General features: G+C 44.7%; 1 protein-coding gene across 6 annotated transcripts in view; it reads left to right on the top strand.

Moving 5' to 3' along the window:
* The window catches only part of LOC138266072 (oxaloacetate tautomerase fahd2, mitochondrial), a 184,648-nt gene that overhangs the window by 51,170 nt on the left and 107,201 nt on the right, over positions 1 to 26,277 (top strand). For all 6 annotated transcript variants that reach the window (XM_069214426.1, XM_069214425.1, XM_069214423.1 and 3 more), the window contains exon 3: positions 5,918 to 6,134. In XM_069214426.1, coding sequence (XP_069070527.1) covers positions 5,918 to 6,134 — 217 coding nt within the window. The remainder of the gene's footprint in view (positions 1 to 5,917; positions 6,135 to 26,277) is intronic.

Raw genomic sequence — 26,277 nt, 5'->3', positions numbered from 1 at the left:
ATGGACGTAACCATTACGTCCGTGGCGACGAAGGGGTTAAAGTTGTTTTTTAAGTTGTCTGTTTGAAAATGCCACTTTTAGAAAGTGGGCATTTTCTTGCCTAAACCATTCTGGGCTTCTTCCTACTTGTGTATTCCCTGTCTGGGGTTGGGCTGTTTGTGAATCTCCACTAGACAGTGACTCAAAGGGGGCCGGGGTGTAGCCTGCATAACCTGATGGGCCATCTAGGCTAGAGTGGAGGGAGGACTGGTCACTTACACCTGAATGGGCTGTGCCTGCCATCACACAATGCAGTCTCCAACCCCCTGGTGTCCTTTGAAGTTTGCCTGCTTCAAAGGGGTATACGTAGTGGACCCAAAATCCCAGATTTTGGGATTACTTCAAGGAGAATCTCTGCCGTGAGAAGAGCTGAATAGCTGAAGGAGAAGTGCTGCCCTTGCCTGTGACTGTGCTTTGTTGGGCTTTCCTGCAGTTGCTGCTTCTGCCTGAGAAAGGGGTCAAAGGCTGGATTTGTCATATATTCCTGCTTGTGAAGTGTCTCCAAGGGCTTGGACTGAGCTTGCCTCCTGTTTTGAAGTCTCAGGGCCATCAAAGACTTCCTTTGTCTCCTGAGACTCCTGCCCTGCCAAGGAGTGCCCTATCCAGTCCCTGGTCCAGTGAAAGGTGAAGCTGTTAGACCAAGGACTGAAATCCACACACAGGAAGCCATGCAGGGAAAATGTCGACGCACCACCTGCAACGCGACTGAAAAAACAATACACCACCTGCCTCATGGCTGAAACTGACGCACCACCTGTATTGCGGCTGGGAAATCGGCGCATCACCTGCATCATGGCAGGAGAATCGATGTAAAACACCCTCTTGCAGCTGCTAAAATAAACGCAAACCCCACACAGTGCAGTTTTCCATCACTGTGTGGCAGGACTGCGCATGCATCATCGCCGGACGCCAAAATCAGTGTTAACCTGCACGGATTCGAGGTGCACCACCCGGAAATCGATGCAATGCTCTCTTGCGGGAGAGAGAAATGGTGTATCGCCTACCCAACTGGAGAAGAAATGACGCACGCCCTCACTTGTGAGTAAGGAATCGATGATTCGCTGACTTTTCTGATGCACGCTTACTCGTGCAGCTTTATTTTTGATGCAAACCAGGTACTTTGTGGAACAACAACGTATCTGTTGCTTTCAATGGAGTAAGACTATTTTTACTTAAAAAATTCGAAACTTGACTTGTGTGTGTTGGATTTTTGTTGTTTTGGTCTTGTGTGATTTAGATAAATATTGGTTATTTTTCTAAACTGGTGTGGTGTGCATTTTGTGGTGTTTTCACTGTATTACTGTGTGTTTTGGTACAAACACTTACACCTTGCCTTTGCGATAAGCCTGACTGCTTGTGCCAAGCTACTAAGGAAGTGTGCAGTGGTTGTCTTAGGAGTGTAACTCCCTAACCCGAACTAGATTGAGGGTCCCTGCTTGGACAGAGTGCAAACTGACTGCCAACCAGCGACCCCATTTCTAACACACATGAAGCCCTCAGGAAGACAAATACAATCACTTGGGCAACCATCATTTGTGTTTGTACTCTGTGGGCTTCCAAGAGGTCTCCTAATCACACATCAGAATGCCACTACTAACTGGGCCAGATCCCAGTTATGAGTGACTGCATGAATTATCCAGGGCTGGCAGGTGGTCCCCCTTCAGATTTAAAGAGTAAAAAAGGCTTGTGTCCCGACTTACAATCAGCTTTAGAATTTCCATATGAAAGGGTTATAGTAACCCCTATTTATGAATGGGTATACACTTCGGATGTATCCTCAACCAAGCAGAGTTTAGTTTGAACTGTACTGGATCGTCATGTCTACTGGTGGAAACCATGTGACAAGTCCGACATAGTCTAACATGCAGTTTGGCAGCAATTTTCCAGTCATGAAAAGATGTTCAACCCTCCAGAGGATACCTGTTGTGTGAGGCATATGGATTTTTGGTATTTTGGATGGCCCACCCCCATATAAAACTTTTCTGGTCAATCTTACACTTGACCTTTTTCTCTACACTACGTGCACTACAAAATGGAATGTTTGCATAGTTGATATAGCTGGCTTCAATAGGCCAGAAACCGTTTCTCCCTCTTACAGGCACCCCTCCAATTGTGGGTTATGGGTAGGTTTGCCCTTGTTCTTCCTATCCCCAACAGATCCTATTTGATCTCCACTTTCTGCCCCAGGAAGAGGCTGACCTGCAACATGCCTGGCTTGAGGTTGGCATCAGTGGCCAACACTCATTCAAACAAGTTTTGGTGTGCCAACGTGGTGAATGCCAGATAACCCATATAGTCCAAGATGGACTTGTACCCTAATTTCTAAACCCACCACATTCCCTAATTGAGATGGGCTTATTCCCATATTTCGCCTAAAACCCTTCGGCCCAGTACATAAAGCACACCTGTGATCTTATTCTGCCCTGTAGGACTTGTGTGCTAGTCCTCAGATGAAACACACTCCTTGGCCTTTGGTACTCCCAGATCAGACCAAGCTAAGCTAGGGCAGACCTCTGCCTAGTGGACTGCCTATCTGCTTTCTCAAGGGATGGAAGTACCATCATCATTTGAAGCCAGCCTAGAGTCCGATACTGTCTGCCTATTCTTCCGAAGTGATTGTTAACTCTGACAAGACTCAACGATGGCTTTAAGGTTTTTTTTTTTTAAAGAATAGGGGGGATTACCCCGCCAAATATAATAAAAATTTACAAAGCTAAGTGCATCCCAGCAGCCACGTATGGGTCCGGTATCTGGGGATACACCGATTGTAATCTGGTACAGACGGTTGAAAATGACTTTTTAAGATATTTATTGATGGTACCAAAAGGTACTTCATCATACATAATTCATTCAGAACTGGGATCCCCCTTTATTACCGACTTGATAAAGATTCAACCCTTACTGCTATGGCACAAAATCTGGACCTCGGAACATACTGAACTAAATAAGGCCATTTTGACCGACTGCATGGAGTCTATATACGCAACAAGGGTGCCTTGGCTAAAATACATTATGACCTTTTATTCAAACATGGGCAATAAAGCTTATTACACAAATCCAGCTCTCCTGGAAACAATCTCTAGGAAGGACCTGAGTGCCTGGCATTAAAATATTTAGAAGATTTACGATGGGAGGTTGAATCAAAAAAGTCCACCGTCATTCACAATCAAATAATCCTGTCAACGGAGGCTATCCAGCCTTACCTGATGAACGTGATAAATCCCCGCCATCGTTTTGTGCTCACCAGACTGAGGCTGGATACATTCCACCGTTTAGTGACCTTCCCAACCATGAATGATTGGAGCACCACCTTGAAGGCCTGCCCATGTGATGCAAAGGCACTACAAACCACAATCCATGTGGTTTTATTTTGCAAACTGTACGCCAAGCAAAGAAAGCGCCTAGTAGTCCCTCTCTTAAGGCTAATCAATCTCCCTCAGTGTCGTACTGCGTACGCCAGCCTCCAGGTACTATCATCCATTGAGATGTGCTGAACCTTGGCCAATTTTTTATGCTCCGTATAAATCACAAGAAGGCGCATGGGGGTAGCAACATAACTTGAACTATTTTAGATCTTTTATTATTGTAAATCATTAAGATTTTAGCCTATTTATTGTATATTAAAATGTAAAATATTGTTACTTTTATGACTTGCTGAAAGTTGAATAAAGTCTTTGTACTACTACTACTGACAAGACTCAAGAGATAATGAAATAACATATCCAGCAGACCAGATGAATTCTTTGACCTAAGTGTAGATAAGGGTGGGTTTTGGCCCCAACCCTCTTCCTAATATTTATAAACGTTTGTATTCCTTATCTATTTGCTTGTGATAACGATGCACCAAAATTAGGGGGGGTGAAGACACCATGCCTGCTCTTTGCGGACGATACATTATTGCTATCCCAAACTGCGTCTGATTTAGCAAACTTACTCCAAAAATTCAGATCCTTCTGTAGAGATCACGGTCTTGAAGTGAATTCTATGAAAACAAAGTACATGATCTTTGGTGATAACAAACATACAGTAAGAAAGAGCATCTCTATGGAAGGGATAGAGCTGGAGAGAGTTGCTGAATTTGTGTATTTGGGGGTTAGACTGGAAGATACACATAGATGGCAGGCTCAGATAGGAAGGGCTCATATGTCACTGAAGCAGAACCTGGGTGGCTTACTGAGATTTGCAAACAGGTTCCCTAGGTTCGCAATCACTCCAGCAATGGAAATATACAAGCTACAAGCAAGAGGGAATGCTCTTTATGGAGCGGAGCTATGGGGACGTGGTAACCTAAAGGATCTGGAGATTGCTGAAAACTCTTTTATAAAGTCTATTCTCAGAATACCCACTAGTTCTCCTACGTTGCCTGTACGCATGGACGTGAACCTTGATTCTATTGCTCATATAGCAGCGCTGAAACCAATATTATATTGGATCAGAATATGGTCCTTGGATACACTTAGCCCGTATAGGACATGGTTGAAAGCTCTGATTAGTGGAAACTATAGGGAAAAAATCCCCTGGTGCAAGTATGTCAGGGCTAGTGTGACTAAACTGGGGATGGCCCATTTCTGGATGGCCCCTAATGATTTACCCAAAAATGCGGCACAAGTTGTAAAGGATGGATATTGGCGGTGGCTAAAAGTGGGGAAATTTAGCAGAGGTCCCTCTAGGTAGTTTGACGGACAAGTTTACATCAGTCAAATGTCACTACGAGTTTGAATCATATATGGATTTGAATACATTCCCTGGAGCCCGCGCCCTTTACATCAGATTCAGGCTAGGCTCGCTACCGCTACGTTCTTTCACCTGTACTTGGTCTAAAGATGATCCTTATGCCAATCTTTGTCCGATGGGCTGCTGCCTTCCTGAATGTAGTGCACATGTACTATTCCATTGTCCTGCTTATGATAAACAACGAATCAAATGGATTGTACCTCTTTGTAGAATCATGGGCTTCCAGAATCGTTTTACTGCCCTCAGAATTTTTAGGTCTAATACCAAGGGCACAGTGGCATTTGCCTTAGCAAGCTATTTAGCTGAAATTTGGTGTGTTACAACAAAAATGTTAAAATCATTCCATTAATAGGAATTCATAATGGGAATGCTTTGTACTTTCATTTTAACCCATCTGTCGTTTTTAATTAGGAATATATTTGTGTCACGATATTTATTATGGAAAATTTAATATTTTTTTTCTATCACGCTTTTATATGGTATGATCTTAAAGGGAAAATGTTTTACATTCAAGGACTTTTATCTATAGTCTATTTTTGTAAAATTGTGATTTTTTGTGATGTGCTTTTATGGTATTTGTGTTTTACCGAAATAAAGCTATGATGATGATGATGAAGTGTAGATAAGCAATCCATGATTAGCAACACTAGTGTGCCTGTCGGTTCTGCACGCATGCACACCCCTGAAGAAATTATTTTTCTGCTCCCACGGAACAATGTAAACGATGTTAATCATGTAAGAACATTTCTGTCAGAACTACTGACATGGTATGCTATATTAAATAAGAAATTGGCTCAGACACACAAGTGTGTTGTTTTCGTTAATTGGTAACCTCCTATCCGGTGCCATCTGAATTGCATGGTATTAATGGCTGTATGTCTCCCTCAATGTTTTTCCCTTTGGCTGGGTATTTCCCATTGTGTTAGTATCTGGGATGTCCGCATGCTCTGGTTCCTTTCAGCTGAATGCTCCCACTGCATTAGAACATGCGTCTTCATATCCTTGTGCTTCACCGCCCACCTGTCCTTAGTGTCACAGCAGTAATCTCGGGATGGCTTGTTCGATAAATCTGCACTTATTTGCTGTGCTTTGTGTTCTTGTGTATTGTCAATGGCTCGTGTTTCTCCCCCCTTTTTTTTTGCAGAGCCTTGGAGTCCGGACGCCACATCGTCAGCAGTTCCAACGTCCACCTGATGTCTCCGATCACCGGGCCAGACAAAGTCATCTGTGTGGGGATGAACTATGTGGATCACTGCCTGGAGCAGAATGTGGCAATCCCAAAGGAGCCAGTTATCTTCAGCAAATTCCCTAGCTCCATCATAGGACCAAGCGATGAGATACGACTGCCAGCAGAGAGTCAGGTATGACACAAATCAGCAATGATGCTCCCTGCTTATAGCCATGCATTAAACGAATCACCCATCATGCCCCCTGCTTATAGCCTTGCATGGCAAACCACCCCTCATCCTTTGGCTTATAACAAGGTGTTATTTAGACCACCCATCGTGCCCACTGCAGATAGCAAGAGGTGACGTAAACCGACCTTCCTCCTGCTGACTTCACGGCGCTAAATGTGTCTCTCTGCTCCCTTGTGCACGCAACCATCTGTTCCTGTCTAACAAAACTAAGCCGACAGATGCATGCCTCGGCACTTAGGGCCTGCTGTATAAAAGCAGTGTTCACGTTCAAAGCCTGTGATTCACAAAATTGCAGGCTTTGTGACTACAAAAGCCTAAGTCGCAATGTACAAAAGTTACATTCTAAGTTACAATGTACAACATGTATCTTATTACGAATTACAAGGAAATGTGAGGGAATATATCAGTGGTTTGAAGCCGCTGTTGTGGTCGAAAATCACTGACTGGATGCAGATAGGGTGTGCAATACAGAAAAATTGAGAAAAAGCATTTTGCGAGTGAATCGCAAAATTTCTAGCTTTTATATGAGCATGAAATAACATATTCAATAATAATAATTACATGTATTCTTTATAATACCACTATTTCCTTTTTTCCCCAGTGGTTATTGAAGTGTTAAGAATACATATTGGTGCAACAGAACAAACAGGAGCAGTATAGCAGTACTTTATACATGAGGCATCAATAGTGAATATCTTCACACCACAACTATGTTTTGGTTCTCTATTTGTGAGACCATGGTCTGCATCAGTATGTGGTATACCTACAGTGGATTGGAAACTCACTTGTATCAACTGCTTATAGTTCATTGTTCGGACAGTAAACCATTGGGAAAATCGAAAGCAAATGTTTTTTTTTCGGCCAGCAGGCGTGGGGAACACTATATAGTGTAACTGCGAAACCTGCATGGTATCTCCTGTGAAGGAGGCAACAAGTTTGCTCTGTAACTCTAAGGAGCTAGTGAGGTAGGGGATGCGCTTAGGCTCCGAGGGGGAGAAGTATTGCCCACTTTACTAGGTTAATGGGAGTACCGGGGGAAGGGTGGCAGGAGTTAGGACACGTGGTATATCTCCATTGCATTGCATCCCTTGTATATTCAGTGACAGGGAGGGGGAAACCTATGTCTGCTGGCCCTAGGAGGTGAGGAATGGGGTAGGTACAGGCCCTCACTACAGCCTGTCATCTGTGTGCACAGTCAGTTTTTCTAGGTATGTAAAACAGCAAACCCATAGCTAGCAGTAAAGTGTTTGGGAGGTATAGCCCTCAGCTATGAACAAACATTAAAGTTGTGCTCTAAAGGTGTATTGTTTCCCAAATGCTAGTTGCACTACTAAATAACTCCCCCCCAGAATATTATGGTACAAGTCTATTCACAGAATGTTGAGAAGTACGTGCATATATAGGATTATAGATTCAGTCTTCCTAGCACCACATTTGCAAACCTTGAAGAGATATATACTCATATATATATATATATATATATATATATATATATATATATATATATATATATATATATACACATACATATATATACACACACACACACACACTCATCTCATAGGTACATTTATGTGGAGTGAGAAATAGAAAAACTATAGTTGCCTGTCGAGGTTTTGGAGTCAATGTTCTGTCCTCCATATTCTTGGCAATGGATATTTTGGTTTTGATATTCAGGGTGCCCACAGTGTGATTTTGTGTGAAGGAATATGTGGATTTTTAAAGGTATATATTAAAGCACACACAATCAATGTTTCACAATCCTACTTTAGATCATATCAATTAAATGGGAGTTAAAGTTGAAGGATGTAATGTTGTAAAGTAAGCATCCTCACAGCTTTGTAGGACCCTCAGCTCACAGCCATCCTGGCCACACCTCTTACCTGAGGTGGTGGATGTGCGGCCTCCACACTCAAACTTTGTTTGCCGGAGCATGTCCTACATGTAACATTCTGCATGAGGAAATCATCACACCCGGAAGGCCTGAAAGGATAAACCTCACCTCAGGTAAAGTTAGGAAACTTCATCTGCTTCATAAAGTGTGGAGTTTCTGACCAACTTCATTAGTGAAGTTTTAATTTAACTTGTCACTAATTTAAAATAACTTTACAGAGAGCTTGCAGGATATATATATATATATATATATATATATATATATATGTTCGATGGCATGTGTAGCTGCAGATACACATGCTGTGCATATCCCGCCATCTAGTGTTGGGGTCGGAGTGTTACAAGTTGTTTTTCTTCGAAGAAGTCTTTTTGAGTCACAAGATCGAGGGACTCCTCCCCTTTCAGCTCCATTGCGCATGGGTGTCGACTCCATCTTAGATTGTTTTCTTTCCGCCATCGGGTTCGGACGTGTTCCTCTTCGCTCCGTGTTTCGGTTCGGAAAGTTAGTTAAATCTCGGAAAATTCAACGGTATTGTTTGCGTTCGGTATCGGGTTAGTTAACGCAGATCGACACCGAATTTTGAAGAGCTCCGGTGGCCCTTCGGGGTTTCGATTCCCCGGCGGGGCCCGGTCGGCCCGACCACGTGCGTCTTCAAGGCTAATGGAACGGACCCCATTCCGCTTCTGCCCCGAATGCCACAACAAGTATCCTTACAAGGATCAGTATCTGGTCTGTAATTTGTGTTTGTCTCTCGAACACAAAGAGGATACCTGCGAGGCCTGTCGAGCGTTTCGGTCGAGGAAAACGCTAAGAGACCGGAGAGCAAGAAGACTTCAAATAGCGTCGGCAGGACACCAAGACTTGGAGGAAGAAGAAACCTTCTCCATCGCGGATTCAGACTCGGACGAGGCCGAAACCGAGCAGACGCTGAAAACCGTGAGTAAAACACCCCTGGCCAAAACTCACGGAAAATACATTAAAGCCCAGGGGGCGCCACCGCCGACAGGCCATGGCTTAACCCGAAAATTAGGTGACCGGCCATCGGCACCGAAAAAGGGCACGCAGGTGTCGAAGTCATCCGACTCTGGTCGAGATACCGGCACAGAACAGACTCGACATCGAGAAACTGGCACCGAAAAAGATCGGCACCGAGATATCAAAACACCGAAAGCCAAAAAAGTGTCTTCGGAGCCGAAAAAGACGGTTGAAAAAGTTGATACCGAAACATCCGCCTTCGGAGCCGAAACCAAGTTCCTACACTGAGGAGCAGGGCCTGTCCTCACAAATGCAAGGGCACAAATTCGGGCAGGAGCTAGAAGCGGGGGAGCCAGATTACACACAGAGAAGGCTCCACATTCAAAAGGAGACAGGGAAAATTAGAACTCTCCCTCCTATAAGGATGAAAAGGAAACTTGCTTTCTAAGATCAAGAACAGCCACAAGCAAAGGTGGCAAAACAAGTAACTCCGCCACCATCACCACATCGCTCACCACAGCCATCACCAATGGCCACTCCACCAATGATGCAGTCTCCAACGCATACAGGGATGAGCCAAGATGATCCTGATGCATGGGATCTTTATTATGCGCCTGTATCAGATAACAGTCCCGACTGCTACCCAGCGAGACCATCACCACCTGAGGACAGTACTGCTTACACACAGGTGGTGTCCAGAGCAGCCGCATTTCACAATGTCACCCTGCACGCAGAACCAATTGAAGATGACTTTTTGTCTAATACTCTGTCGTCCACACATAGTCAGTATTAGAGTCTCCCTATGTTACCGGGAATGTTGAAACACTCAAAACAAGTATTTCAAGAGGCTGTGAAAGGCAGGGCCATCACTCCAAGGGTGGAGAAAAAGTACAAACCACCACCAACAGACCCTGTGTACATCACGCAGCAATTAACACCGGACTCAGTGGTAGTAGGTGCAGCTCGCAAAAGGGCGAACTCACACACCTCGAGAGGTGCACCACCACCCGACAAGGAAAGTCATAAGTTTGACGCAGCGGGGAAAAGGGTTGCGGCACTAGCAGCCAACCAATGGCGCATTGCCAATTCACAGGCCTTGCTATCAAGATACGATAGAGCTCATTGGGACGAAATGCAACACTTCATAGAGCATCTACCCAAAGAGTTCCAAAAGCGTGCGCAACAAGTGGAGGAAGAAGGCCAGAGTATCTCTAATAACCAGATACGGTCAGCAATGGATGCAGCAGACACAGCTGCAAGAACTGTAAATACAGCGGTCACCATACGGAGACACGCATGGCTACGCACCTCAGGATTCAAGCCAGAAATTCAACAGGCGGTGCTGAATATGCCTTTTAACGGACAGCAGTTGTTTGGGCCGGAAGTGGACACTGCTATCAAGAAACTTAAAAAGGACACAGATACGGCCAAGGCCATGGGCGCACTCTACTCCCCACAGGGCAGAGGCACATTTCGAAAAACACAGTTTAGAGGGGGGTTTCGGGACAGAGCACAGAACCCTCAACCTCACAAACAAGGCCCACATACCAGAGCCAGTATCAGAGGGGAAGTTTTCGGGGACAATACAGAGGGGGACAGTTCCCTAAAACTAGAGGAAAGTTCCAAAGTCCCAAGACCCCGCAAAATAAACAGTGACTTCAGTGTCACAAATCCCCAACACATAACACCAGTGGGGGGAGACTAACAGATTTTTACCAAAACTGGGAGGAAATAACAACAGACACGTGGGTCCTAGCCATTATCCAACATGGTTATTGCATAGAATTCCTACAATTCCCTCCAAATGTGCCACCGAAAACACACAACATGTCCAAACAACACATTGATCTATTACAGCTGGAGGTCCAAGCGTTGTTGCAAAAAGATGCAATAGAACTAGTACCAAATCATCAGAAAGGAATGGGTGTTTACTCCCTGTACTTTCTCATACCCAAAAAAGACAAAACTCTAAGACCCATCTTGGATCTCAGAACCGTAAATCTTTACATCAAATCAGATCACTTTCACATGGTGACACTTCAAGACGTGATCCCCTTGCTCAAACAACAAGACTACAAGACAACATTAGACCTCAAGGATGCGTATTTCCATATACCCATACATCCTTCCCACAGAAAATACTTAAGGTTTGTAATCCAAGGGGTACATTACCAGTTCAAAGTGTTGCCATTCGGAATAACAACAGCGCCAAGAGTTTTTACAAAATGCCTTGCCGTAGTGGCAGCCCATATCAGAAGACAGCAAATACATGTGTTCCCGTATTTAGACGACTGGTTAATCAAAACCAATACGCAAGAACGGTGTTCACAACACCCAAAGTACGTTATAGAAACCCTTCACAAGCTAGGGTTCTCACTCAACAACAAAAAATCACACCTACAACCGTGTCAAATACAAGAGTACTTAGGTGCAACAATCAACACAAAAAAAGGGATTGTCACTCCAAGTCCACAAAGGGTACAGGCATTCCAAAACGTAATACAGGCCATGCACCCAAACCAAAGGTTCCAGGTAAAATTAGTAATGAAACTACTAGGCATGATGTCCTCATGCATAGCCATTGTCCCAAACGCAAGATTACACATGCAGCCCTTACAACAGTGCCTAGCATCACAATGGTCACAAGCACAGGGTCAACTTCAAGATCTAGTGTTGATAGGACTGCCACACATACACCTCGCTTCAATGGTGGAATACTATAAATTTAAACCAAAGACGGCCTTTCCAAGACCCAGTGCCTCAATACGTGATCACAACATGCTTCCATGATAGGGTGGGGAGCACACCTCAACCAACACAGCATCCAAGGACAATGGGACACTCAACAGAGACAGCTTCATATAAATCACTTGGAACTACTAGCAGTATTTCTAGCGTTGAAAGCATTTCAACCACTAATAACCCACAAACACATTCTTGTCAAAACAGACAACATGACAACAATGTATTATCTGAACAAACAGGGAGGGACACACTCAACACAATTGTGTCTCCTAGCTCAAAAGATATGGCATTGGGCGATTCACAACTGCATTCGCCTAATAGCGCAGTTCATACCAGGAATTCAAAATCAGTTAGCCGACAATCTCTCTCGGGATCACCAACAGATCCACGAATGGGAAATTCATCCCCAAGTACTAAAAACTTACTTTCAAAGATGGGGAACACCGCAAATAGACCTATTTGCAACAAAAGAAAACGCAAAATACCAAAACTTTGCATCCAGGTACCCACATGCTCACTCTCAAGGCAATGCGTTATGGATGAGTTGGTCAGGGATATTTGCATACGCTTTTCCCCCTCTCCCACTACTTCCGTATCTAGTAAACAAATTGAGTCAAAACCGACTCAAACTCATACTGATAGCACCAACTTGGGCACGACAACCTTGGTACACAACACTACTAGACCTGTCAGTAGTGCCTCATATCAAACTACCAAACAGACCAGATCTGTTAACTCAACACAAACAACAGATCAGACACCTGAATCCAGCATCGCGCAATCTAGCAATTTGGCTCCTGAGATCTTAGAATTCGGACACCTCGACCTTACACAAGAATGCATGGAGGTCATAAAACAAGCTAGGAAACCAACCACAAGACATTGCTACGCAAATAAGTGGAAAAGATTTGCTTATTACTGCCATAATCAAATTCAACCATTACACGCATCTGCTAAAAACATCGTAAGCTACCTACTACACTTACAAAAGTCCAAGTTAGCTTTTTCATCCATTAAAAAACATCTGACTGCAATTTCGGCTTATCTGCAAATTACGCATTCAACTTCATTATTCAGAATCTCAGTCATAAAAGCATTTATGGAGGGTCTGAAAAGGATTATCCCACCAAGGACACCACCAGTTCCTTCGTGGAACCTCAACATCGTATTAACACGACTCATGGGTCCACCATTTGAACCCATGCACTCATGTGAGATACAGTACTTAACATGGAAAGTAGCCTTTCTAATAGCTATCACATCTCTCAGAAGAGTAAGTGAGATACAAGCATTTACCATACAGGAACCCTTTATACAAATACACAAACATAAAGTAGTTCTACGCACAAATCCAAAATTCTTACCTAAAGTCATTTCACCGTTCCACTTAAATCAAACAGTGGAACTCCCAGTGTTCTTTCCAGAACCAGATTCTGTAGCTGAGAGAGCATTACATACATTAGACATCAAAAGGGCACTAATGTACTACATTGATAGAACCAAACAAATTCGCAAAACAAATCAATTGTTTGTTGCTTTCCAAAAACCTCATACAGGGAATCCAATATCCAAACAAGGCATTGCCAGATGGATAGTTAAATGTATTCAAACTTGTTATATAAAAGCAAAAAGAGAACTGCCTATTACACCAAAGGCACACTCCACTAGAAAGAAAGGTGCCACCATGGCTTATCTAGGAAACATACCAATGACTGAAATCTGTAAGGCAGCCACATGGTCTACGCCTCATACATTTACCAAGCATTACTGCGTGGATGTGTTAACAACACAACAAGCCACAGTAGGACAAGCAGTATTAAGAACATTATTTCAAACAACTTCAACCCCTATAGGCTAAACCACCGCTTTTGGGGAGATAACTGCTTACTAGTCTATGCACAGCATGTGTATCTGCAGCTACACATGCCATTGAACGGAAAATGTCACTTACTCAGTGTACATCTGTTCGTGGCATGAGACGCTGCAGATTCACATGCGCTCTCCCACCTCCCCGGGAGCCTGTAGCCGTTCGAAGTTGACAAAAAATTAAACTTGTACATTTGTAAATCTGTAAATATATCACTTTTAGTCACATTATGTACATACATACTTACTCCATTGCATGGGCACTAGTACTATATACACAACTCCTACCTCACCCTCTGCGGGGAAAACAATCTAAGATGGAGTCGATGCCCATGCGCAATGGAACCGAACGGGGAGGAGTCCCTCGATCTCGTGACTCGAAAAGACTTCTTCGAAGAAAAACAACTTGTAACACTCCGAGCCCAACACTAGATGGCGGGATATGCACACCATGTGAATCTGCAGCGTCTCATGCCACGAACAGATGTACACTGGGTAAGTGACATTTTCCATATATATATATATGTATATATATATATATATATCATTATGAGGAATTAGGGGCAAACAGTGTATTTTAAACATTTTAGGGATGCAACAATGGGAAAAACGAAATAAAAAGTAATTCCATTTTACAGGGAATGTGAGGATGGTCCCACAATGAATTTCACTATAAGGTTGTGACAAAAGATGGACAGTTCAATTATACTTTATCAAAAGCACCAACCAAAACTGCATGGATGTGCTCTGACAATGGCATTCACCCCTTATAGTTACAGGCAGGTTGTGTGAAATGTGTTGTACAAAAGCAGACCTTCATTAGACATCGACCAGCAAAACAGGTATGTATGGTAAAGTATAGGTGATTGTGAGACCCTGGGATGGGTCCATTTGAAGCCTGTGGCTTGGCTGTCATTAGCAGCTGCACCGTCTCTAAGGCTCTGAGTGATGGTTTCACAGTTTGCTTCTAGAATCCTCCTTAGTGATAACCTCTTTCTTGGATGATGCTTGCATGGTACCTCCCATTTGGATGCTACAGTCCTCCATTATCCAGAATTATGGACATTCTCTACTCTGTCACATGAAGTAGACTCCTTGCATAGGACCCTCAAGGTGCACCCTATATATATGGCTAACACTGCTTGGACGAGCATACACATTTTTGAGTGATAAATGTAGAAAGAATGGATGCCTGCCACATGTACTAGAAATAGAAAATATTTACTTGCAGAAGGATTTTTCGTTATTACCCTAGGTGCAGATAAAAGTCAAGCTTCATGTTATGAAACAGTTAAAAACTGTCATATTTAAATGTACACTAGTGTAGGAAAATGCCACTGCTGGCATGATTACCCCCTAACATTTTGCCTTTTGTTGATGCTACTTATGATTGAAAGTGAGCTGGGACCCTGCTAACCAGGCCCCAGCACCAGTGTTCTTTCCCTAAAAACGGTAGCTTTGTCTCCACAATTGGCACAGCCCTGGCACACAGATAAGTCCCTTGTAAATGGTACCCCTGGTACCAAGGGCACTGTGGCCAGGGAAGATCTCTAAGGGCTGCAGCATGTATTATGCCACACTGTGGACCCCTCACTCAGCACATGCACACTGCCTCACAGCTTGTGTGTGCTGGTGGGGAGAAAATGACTAAGTCGACATGGCACTCCCCTCAGAGTGCCATGCCCACAACCCCACTGCCTGTGTCATAGGTAAGTTACCAAGTTACCCCTCCAGCAGGTCTTACAGCCCTAAGTCAGGGTGCACTATACCACAGGTGAGGGCATAGCTGCATGAGCACTATGCCCCTACAGTGTCTAAGTCAATTCTTAGACATTATAAGTGCAGGGTAGCCATAAATAGTATATGGTCTGGGAGTTTGTCAAACACAAACTCCACAGTTCCATAATGGCTACACTGAATACTGGGAAGTTTGGTATCAAACTTCTCAGCACAATAAATCCACACTGATGCCAGTGTGAGATTTATTAAGAAATGCACTCAGAGGGCATCATAGAGACGCCCCCTGCATGCCAGCTCAACTGCTAGTTGTAGGTTGACTGGTCTCTGCCAGCCTGCCACTCCCAGACGAGTTTCTGGCCACATGGGGTGAGTGCCTTTGTGCACTCTGTGACCAGGAACAAAGCCTGCCCTGGGTGGAGGTGCTTCACACCTCCCCCTGCAGGAACTGTAACAACTGGCGTTGAGCCTCAAAGGCTCAAGCCTGGTGTTACAGCACCCCAGGCCATTCCAGCTAGTGGAGATGCCCGCCCTCCGTACACAGCCCCCACTTTTGGTGGCAAGTCCAGAGGAGATAATGAGAAAAACAAGGAGTCACCCTCCAGCCAGGACAGCACCTAGGGTGTCCTGAGCTGAGGTGACCCCTTCCTTAGAAAATCCGTTATCTTGCTTTGGAGGATTTCCCCCAATAGGGTTAGAGATGTGCCATCCTCAGGGACAGTAGCCATTGGCTACTGCCCTCCAGCGCTAAACACACCCCTAAATTTAGTATTTAGGGGCGACCCTGAACCCAGGAAAACAGAGTGAGTCCCCAACACCCTGCACCCGATGCCCCGGCTCGTGTCTAGAGAAACCAACACTGCAGCGAGGACCCCCAGATGACTCCCACGATGTGGTCACCCTGAGACGACCTCCCTGCACCCCCACGGCGACAACTGCAGAGAGAATCCAGAGGCACCCCCTGACCGCGACTGTCCGGTAACAAAGAACCCGACACCTGGAAGGAGCACTGCACCCGCAGCCCCCAGGCCCGAGAGGAACCAACTACTGGTGCAGAAGTGACCAGCAGGTGGCCCTCCTCTTTGCCCAGTCGGTGGCTGGCCCGAGAAGCCCCCGTTTACCCTGCCTGCATCGCCAGAGTGACCCCCGGGTCCCTCCATTGAAGCTAATCCAAAACCCAACACCTACTTTGCACACTGCACCTGGCCGCCCCTGTGCCGCTGAGGGTGTGTTTTGTGTGCTTGTGTGTGTGTCCCCCCAGTGCTCTACAAACCCCCCCTGGTCTGCTCCCCGAGGATGCAGGAAATAACCTGCTAGCAGAGTGGAATCGGAGCACCCCTAGTCTCCATAGGCTCCTATGGTATTGGGCCCCTCTTTGACCTCTGCACCTGACCGGCCCTGTGTTGCTGGTGCTTGATGTTTGGGGTTGACTTGAACTCCCAACGGTGGGCTGCCTATGCCCCAGAGACTGAACTTTTAAGTGTTTTACTTACCTGCTAAACTAACTTGTACTTACCTTCCCCAGGATCTGTTGAATTTTGCACTGTCCACTTTTAAAATAGCTTATTGCCATTTTCTGCTAAACTGTGTGCAATACGGTTTTGATTCAAAGTTCTATATTTACCTATGCCAAGTACCTTACGATTTATGTATTTACTTGAATTCTGAATCTTGTGGTTCTAAAATAAATTAAGAAAATAATATTTTTATATATAAAAACGAATTGGCCTGGAGTTAAGTCTTTGATTGTGTGTTCCCATCTATTGCCTGTGTGTGAACAACAAATGCTTAACCCTACCCTCTGATAAGCCTACTGCTCAACCACACTACCACAAATAGAGCATTAGTATTATCTATTATTGCCACTATCAACCTCTAAGGGGAACTCTTGGACTCTGTGCACACTATCTCTCACTTTGAGATTGTATATACAGAGCCAACTTCCTACATATATAGATATGTGTTCAATGGCATGTATTGCTGCAGAGCATGTGTATCTGCAGCAAGTCTGACACCTAGTGTTGGGTTTGGAGTGTTACAAGTTATTTTTCTTCGAAGAAGGTTTTCGAGTCACAGGATCGAATGACTCCTCCTTTTGGTGATAGTGCGCATGGGGATAGAGTCCCTTTTTAGATTGTTTTCTTTCAGCCGTCTGCTTCGGATGTGTTTCCTCTCGCTCCGGTAGATCTCGGTTCGGTATTATCTGAACTTCTCTCTTCTTTTCTATAAAAACGTCGGAATCGTTCTCAATCGCATTTTCTAACTGACATTCAATCCAACTGTAATTGTCGGGGTCAATTAAATGCCCTTTTCGGGCAACTGCGCTCTTCTTGGGCCTACTTCGACTCGTGGTTGTCGAACAATGTCAGGCTAATGGAACAGACTCTGTTTGCTTTTGCTCTCTGTGTCGCGTAAAGTTTCCATACACCTATCAGCACTCGGGTGTGCAATCTCTGTGTTTCTCCAGATCACAGAGAAGAAAGTTGTGAAGTGTGTCGACCATTCCAATTGAAGAAAACGTTTAGGGATCGAAAAGCACTTCGGTTGGAGATGACGTCCAAGTCGTTGGAACAAACACCCAACATCTTTGGAGAAGAACACGTTCAAGAAAAGATGGCTCCTCAGACTGCAGTTTCCATCACAGACTCCGATTCGGATTGAGATTCTGATGGTGACAACCATTCCATCCCAGTGGCGCAGTACAAGAGTACATCAGCGCCTTCCCTTCCACAAAAAGCAGCAAGAAACACTTCAGCACTGGTCATGGGTCCCCCACTGCTTGCTGGCCTTGGTCGGACCCGAAAAACAGAGTCAGATGACCAACCCTCGGGTTTGGCACCGAAACTGAAGACAAAAGTGCCTTCGTCAATAATCAAACAGCATGCAATACATGTTTCGGCATCAAGCCAAAAATCAGATACTTCCAATTCGGAGCCAACAGTTTTGGCCCGGCTAAAACATTTGGGCCCTCATTACAACCCTGGCGGTCAAAGACCGCAAGGGCTGTTTCGACGGAAGCACCGCCAACAGGCTGGTGGTGCTTCCCATGGGATTACGACCGCGGCGGAAGTGCAGCGGTCGCAGCGCCGGGACCAGCGGTTTCCTGCCACATTGGTCCCCCAGGGATTACGAGTCCCCCTCCCGCCAGCCTTTTCATGGTGGTATGAACCGCCATGAAAAGGCTGGCAGAAATGGGAGTCGCAGGGGCTCCCTGCCACGGCCCCATGGAGGTTTTCACTGTCTGCATACCAGACAGTGAAAAGCGCGACGGGTGCACCCGTCGCACCGCTGGCTCCATTTGGAGCCGGCTCCCGTGTTGCGGCCCAGATCCCTGCTGGGCCGGTGGGCGGAAACTAGGTTCCCCCAGCGGGGATCTCCAAATGGCCACTGCGGGAGTGCAGCCGCACTGGTGGCCGCATGGCGCCGCCCGCCAAAGTTGAAATGAGGGCCTTGGTTTCCAAACTTCTGGAGCGGAAACCTGTCGGTGGAAAATATGCTCCAACTACTACAGAGTCTTCTGAAATAAGGCCCATACTGGAAGTAATGGACGCTAAACAGCGCAAAATTAATATCCATAAAGACACAGGAAGAATTATTGCGTCTCCTCCTCCTACAACAAATTGACTTTCCAAGAGACTGTAGAAACTGGGCCTCCACCTGCTAAAATATTTAAGCAAAAGGAGAAACCAAAGGCACTACAACAGCCTTCACCACCACATTCTCCTTTACTTCCTGCTTTTCCGCCACCTGATACTCCACCTTCACCTACACAGTTTTCTCCACAATCCCCTATCTCAACACATGGGGATGATTTAGATGATACTCTTCAGGATATAGATCCATGGGACTTACATGATTCAGGTTCCATACCTTCTAATGATCATGATTTATACCCTGCTAGGCCATCCCTACCTGAAGATACCACTGTATACATTCAGGTGATAGTTAGGGCAGTTGCATACAGATCCCATTGAGGATTACTTCTTATTTAATACATTAACATCTACTCACAAAGATTTTCAATGTCTAACTATGCTCCCAGGCATGCTTCAACATGCAGAGGACATTTTCAAAGAGCCATTGAAGTCTAGAATTATCACACCAAGGGCAGACAAAAATTATAAACCTGCACCTTCAGATCCACTTTTTTAGTAGAGCCCAATTACATCCTGACTATAGTCAGTGCAGCAAGGAAAAGGGCAAATAGTCAATCCACAGGGGATGCTCCTCCCCCAGGAGAGTCGTACATTTGACGCAGCAGGGAAAAGGGTAGCAACTCAAGCTGCTAATCACTGGAGGATTGTAAATTCTCAAGCACTGGTAGCAAGGTATGACAGAGCTCATTGGGATGAGATGGAGGATTTCTTACAGTATCTTACACCAGAAAACGGCACATCAGATAGTAACACAGGGGCAAGCTATCTATAATAATCAAATTTAGATCTGCAAAAGATGCAGCAGACACAGCAGCAAGGGGTATCCATACCATTGTGAATATTAGAAGGCACGCATGGTTAAGAACCTCAGGGTTCAAACCAGAAATACAACAGGCAGTGTTGAATATGTCTTTTGATAAGCAATACTTATTTGACCCAGAAGTAGATACCACCATAGAAAAGCAGAAAAAGACTCCGATACCGCTAAAGCTATGGGTGCCCTTTACACTACCCCTACTTGGGGAACTTTTTGTAGGCCCCAGTTTAGAGGTGGATTTAAACCATCAACCTTAGAGTCATCCACATCCCAACAGAAACAAGGACCACATTTTTACAACCGAGGCTCTTACAGAGGAAATAACTTTAGAGGTAGAGGTAAATCAACCACCCCCACCAAACAGTGACTTTTTACACATCACCACAGAGCATACATCTCCTGTGGGAGAAAGACTTGAAAATGTCTACCAACAATGTCACAACATTACAACAGATCAATTATCCAACATGGTTATTGCCTAGAACTGATCGCTACTCCAACAAACATTCGCCCTTGCCCACACAGACTTTCTCTGCAACATCTAAATTTATTAAAACAAGAGGTACAGTTGCTTCTACTCAAAGGTGCCACAGGGATGGTACCTATATCCCAACAAGGGTCAGAGGTATATCCCCTATACTTCCTCATACCAAAGCAGGATGGTACTCTCAAACCAATCTTGGATCTCAGACCCCTCAATCAGTATATTCTATCAGAGCATTTCCACATGGTCACTCTACAGGACATCATTCCTCTGCTACAGAAACAAGACTACATGACAGCATTAGATTTAAAAGATGCGTACTTCCACATTCTTATACATACAGCACATCACATTTCCAAAGATTTGTGATAGCAGGCAAGCATTACCAGTTCAAAGTACTACCCTTTGGAGTAACAACAGCACCAAGGGTATCCACCAAGTGCCTCATAGTGGTCGCAGCATACCTCAGAAGGCAACATATACATGTCTTTCCCTATCTGGACGACTGGCTCATAAAAGCCAACCCCATTCAAACCTTTTAAGAGCACACACAACACTGGACATCCTACACAACCTAGGATTCACAATTACCAAAAATTTCATCTGCCACCAGCACAAATACAACCGTATCTAGGAGCAATTCTAAACACTCAATCAGCATTAGCATACCCAAACCCACTGAGAATTCAAGCTTTCCACAATCTCATATCCCAACTACAGTACAATCACAATTACACAGTGAGGTTCATCATGAAACTCTTGGGAATGATAGCATCATGCATAGCAATAGTACCCAATGCACATCTAAACATGAGACTGCTACAACAGTGTCTCTCGCAACAATGTTCTCAAGCACAGGGTCAACTTCACGATCTAGTGTTGTTGGACCGCCAAACATACCACTCTCTGCAATGGTTGAATAATACCAGGCCATTTCAGAACTATTTGCCACAGACCATAATCACAACCGATGCATCAATGATAGGTTGGGGAGCCCATCTCAACAACCTTACCATACAAGGGGAATGGCGCTCAATTCCACAAATTATCAAATAAGCTATTTGGAATTGCTAGCAGTGTTCATAGCACTCAAAGCTTTCCAACTACAGATCACACACAAAACAGTATTAATAAGGACAGACAACATGACCACGATGTATTATCTGTAAAAACGGGGGACACACGCATCTCTATTGTCCCTTCTAGCACAAACAATTTGGAAATGGGCAATTCACAATCATATTCAACTTCTAGTAGAGTATATGCCAGGGATACACAACCAACTAGCGGACGTCTTAAGCAGGACGCAGCAACAAATAAACAAATGGGAGATTCACCCATAGGTGATTCAACAATACTTCCAAATAAGGGGAACCCCAGACATAGACCTCTTTGCCACAAGTGAATACACAAAATGCCCAAACTTCGCATCCAGGTACCCACACCCTCAATCCAAGGGCAAAGCTCTATGGATCTATTGGTCAGGGATATCTGCTTATGCTTTTCCCCCCTCTCCCAATAATTCCATTTCTGGTCAACAAGCTTTGTCACACCTTCCTCATTATGATACTCATAGCTCCCACTTGGGCATGCCAACACTGGTACACAACACTCCTGGATCTGTCAGTAGTGCCCCATCACAAACTTTCAAACAGACCAGATCGGTTAACACAGGAAATCAGGCATCCCAATCCCAGTGTACTCAACTTAGCGATTTGGCTCCTGAAGTCATAGAGTGTGGATATTTACACCTTCCATTAGAATGTAGGGACGTTCTAAAACAGACAAATAAACCAACAACCAGACAATGCTATGCAAATAAGTGGAAACGGTTTATATACTACTGCCAACCTAACAATATAGATCCATTTAAAACATCAGTACAAGATATTGTGTGCTATTTTCTTTATTTACAAAAAGCAATCTTAGCTTTTTCCTCTTTTAAAACAGCCATATCAGCATACCTACAAACCATACAACATACTTCACTCTTTAGAGTTCCTGTCATAAAAGCATTTATGGAAGGGCTTAACCGCATTATTCCACCCAGAACTCCACCAGTTCCTGCATGGAATCTTAATATTGTACTCACAAGATTATTGGGGCCACCATTTGAACCCATGCACTCCTGTGATATTTAATTTCTCACATGGAAAGATGTTTTCTTAGTAGGAATTTCTTAATTAAGAAGAGTGAGTGAAATTCAGGCATTTACTCTACAGGAACTGTTTTTCCAAGTACACAAACATAAAGTAGTACTTTGGACAAACCCACATTTTTTTTTTCAAAGAGTGATTTCACCTCTTCACATTAATCAATCAGTGGAATTGCCAGTCTTCTTTCCACAGCCAAACTCTACTGCTGAAAGATCTCTACAGACTCTTGATCTTAAAAGAGCTCTAATGTACTACGTTGACAGAACAAAAGAGTTTAGGAAAACTAATCAACTTTTTGTTGCTTTCCAACAACCACATAAAGGTAATCCCATTTCAAAACAAGGATTAGCTAGATGGATTGTGAGATGTATTTAAACATGTTACCTTAAGACAAAAAGGCAACTATTAATAACTCCTAAAGCACATTCCACTAGGAAAAAGGGTGCCTCTACGGCATTCTTAGGGAATATACATATGCGAAGCTTCCACATGGTCCACACCACATACATTCACAAAACATTACTGTGTGGATGTTTTATCAAAACAACCCAAAACTGGACAAGCAGTGCTAAAATACTATTTCAGACCACTTCAACCCCTACAGGCTAACCGAACTGCTTTTCAGTCTATGCACAGCATGTGTATCTGCAGCTACACATGCCACTGAACGGAAAATGTCACTTACTCAGTATACATCTGTTCGTGGCATGTAGTGCTGCAGATTCACATGCGCCCTCCTTCCTCGTTGCAGTACTGATTTTCACATATGTATACATCTATAATTGCATGGACATCTTATCTACTTATTACATATAGCTGTACATACACATTCTTTCACTCTTTCCTATACCCTTCTGCGGGAAAACAATCCAACAAAGGAGTCAATGCCCATGCGCAATATCACCGAGAGGAGGAGTCACTCGATCCTGTGACTCGAAAAAAGACTTCCTCAAAGAAAAACAACTTGTAACACTCCAAGCCGAACACTAGATGACTCCTCCTTTTCGGCTCCATTGCGCATGGGCATCAACTCCATCTTAGATCGGGTTCGGACGTGCTCCTCTTCACTCCGTTTGTTTCAGAAAATTATTACAAACCCTCTACATTCGTCGGTATTGTTTACAGTCGCGTATCATCCATCATCAACACTTCGGTACCGGCAGATACAGATCTCTACTTGCCCTTCGGGACACCCGCGCCTAACTTGGGCCTGGTCGGCCCGACCAAAAGTATCGTCGAAGCCTCATGGACCGGACCTCGTTTAGATTCTGCCCTCAGTGCCACACCAAGTATCCCTGCACGGTTCAACATCTGGTTTGTAACCTGTGTTTATCGCCCGATCATCGAGAGGATACCTGCGAAGCCTGTAGATCCTTCCGCTCGAAAAAGACTCTAAGAGACCGAAGAGCGCGAACATTAGAGATGGCGTCCAGAAGCACTGAACGCCTCGACGCAGAAGAGGAGGAGATGATCCACACTGCGTCTCCGTTCGGGGGTCCGATTCCGAACAAGACTCCGACATCAACCGACCAATAACAGTGGGCCAGCACGTGAGTACGCTTGCCCCGACCCAATCCAAGCCCAAATACAAGGCCTCGGGGACGCCACTGCCAGAAGGCCATGGCTCCACCCGTAAGAAAGCTACCGTGACCAAGCAACATCTTCGGCACCGAAAAAGGCCACGCCAACAACGAAGCCTTCGGACTCCAGCCGAGGCACGGGCTCCGAAATTATAAGGCACCGACCCATCGAGTCAAAACCCCAAAAGTCACTTTCGGAGCCGAGGCCAACAAGTACTCCAGGCCCCTCGGTGCCGAAAAAACTGGCTTCGGAGACGAAAAAGCATACCTACACAGAGGAGCATGGACTGTCAAAACAATTAAAAGAAAGCCATAGATTTGATGATGAATTGTCACAAATGGAGGATTTCGATGAAAGACAGGCCAGGATACAAATCCACAAAGACACTGGCAAGATCCTCACAGCACCTCCTCTGAGAACAAAGAGGAAACTGGCCTTCTATGGACGTTTGGACACTGACCAGCCAACGGCTAAAGTGCCAAAAACAAGAGAAAAATCTCTGCCTCCCCAGTTTTCACCTCAACAGTCTCCTCCTCATTCTCCTCAGCTGTCTCCCCACCTTCTACACCTACTATACAGTCTCCATCACACACTATGCAGTCACAACATGACACGGATCCATGGGATCTATATGATGACCCAGTCTCAGACAATAGTCCAGAGTGCTATCCATCTAAGCCATCACCACCTGAGGATAGCACCTCATATACACTGGTTCTAGCCAGGGCAGTGGCATTTCACAACGTGGCCATGCACACCGAACCTCTGGAGGACGATTTCTTATTCAGCACATTGTCCTCAACTCAAGCCACATACCAAAGTATACCCATGCTTCCTGGCATGCTAAATCCTCCAGGAGCCAGTTAATGGAAGGGATATACCTAGGGGAGAGACAAAATATAAGCCACCACCCTCAGACCCCATTTTTATTACACAACAGCTACCCCCAGATTCCGTAGTGGTCAGTGCAGCAAGGAAAAGGGCTAATTCACAGTCCTCTGGAGATGCACCCCTTCCAGATAAAGAAAGCAAGAAATTCGATGCTGCAGGGAAAAGGATGGCGTCACAGGCAGCCAATCAGTGGCGTATAGCCATTTCACAGGCCCTACTAGCCAGGTATGACAGGGCTCACTGGGATGAGATGAAGGACATTATTCAGTATCTCCCCAAGGACCAACAGAAGAGAGCCCAGCAGGTAGGAGAGGAGGGACAAGCAATCACGAATAACCAAATAAGGTCGGCGCTAGACTCCGCAGATACAGCCGCAAGAACTATCAATACGGCTGTCACCATTAGGCGACATGCATGGCTTAGGTCATCAGGATTTAAACCTGAAATTCAGCAGGCTGTCCTCAACATGCCTTTTTAATCAACAACAATTATTCGGCACACAGGTTGACACAGCCATAGACAAAATTAAAAAAGAGGCCGACGCTGCCAAAGCTATGGGGACGCTTTATTCATCCCAATACAGAGGCTCATTTCGAAAGCCTCAATATAGGGGAGGCTTCAGACCCCAACCATCCGAGCCATCTACCTCACAAGCAAAACCCCTTACCAGACGCAATAACAGGGGTTTCGGGGATCCTACAGAGGACAACTCCCCAGATCTAGAGGAAAATACCAATCCTCAAAACAATCCATTAATACCAAACAGGGACTTTACCACCACCTTCCCTCACCACACTTCCCCTGTGGGAGGAAGACTGCAAAAGTTCTACAAACCACTGGTTACCCATCACAACAGACAATTGGGTACTATCCATTATCCAATATGGTTACTGCATAGAGTTCACACAAATTCCTCCAGACATTCCCCCAAAAGCGCACAAACTTCCATCTCAACACATTTCAATGTTGCAAACAGAAGTACAAGCACTATTACTCAAACAAGCCATAGAACTTGTGCCGTATCATCAAAAAGGAACAGGGGTTTACTCCCTGTACTTCCTCATTCCCAAAAAGGACAAAACATTAAGACCAATATTAGATCTCAGGACTCTCAACCTCTACATCCGATCAGAACACTTTCACATGGTAACGCTACAAGATGTAGTCCCACTGCTACAACAGGAACAATTTATGGCAACACTGGATCTAAAATATGCGTATTTTCACATATCCATCCATCTAGCTCACAGAAAATATCTCAGATTTGTAATACAGGGTAAACAT

This window comes from Pleurodeles waltl, chromosome 11 (genome assembly GCF_031143425.1).
Source record: "Pleurodeles waltl isolate 20211129_DDA chromosome 11, aPleWal1.hap1.20221129, whole genome shotgun sequence".
Lineage (NCBI taxonomy): Eukaryota > Metazoa > Chordata > Amphibia > Caudata > Salamandridae > Pleurodeles > Pleurodeles waltl.
The sequence above is the reverse complement of the archived record's forward strand: the minus strand, read 5'-3'. Positions and strand labels throughout refer to the sequence as shown.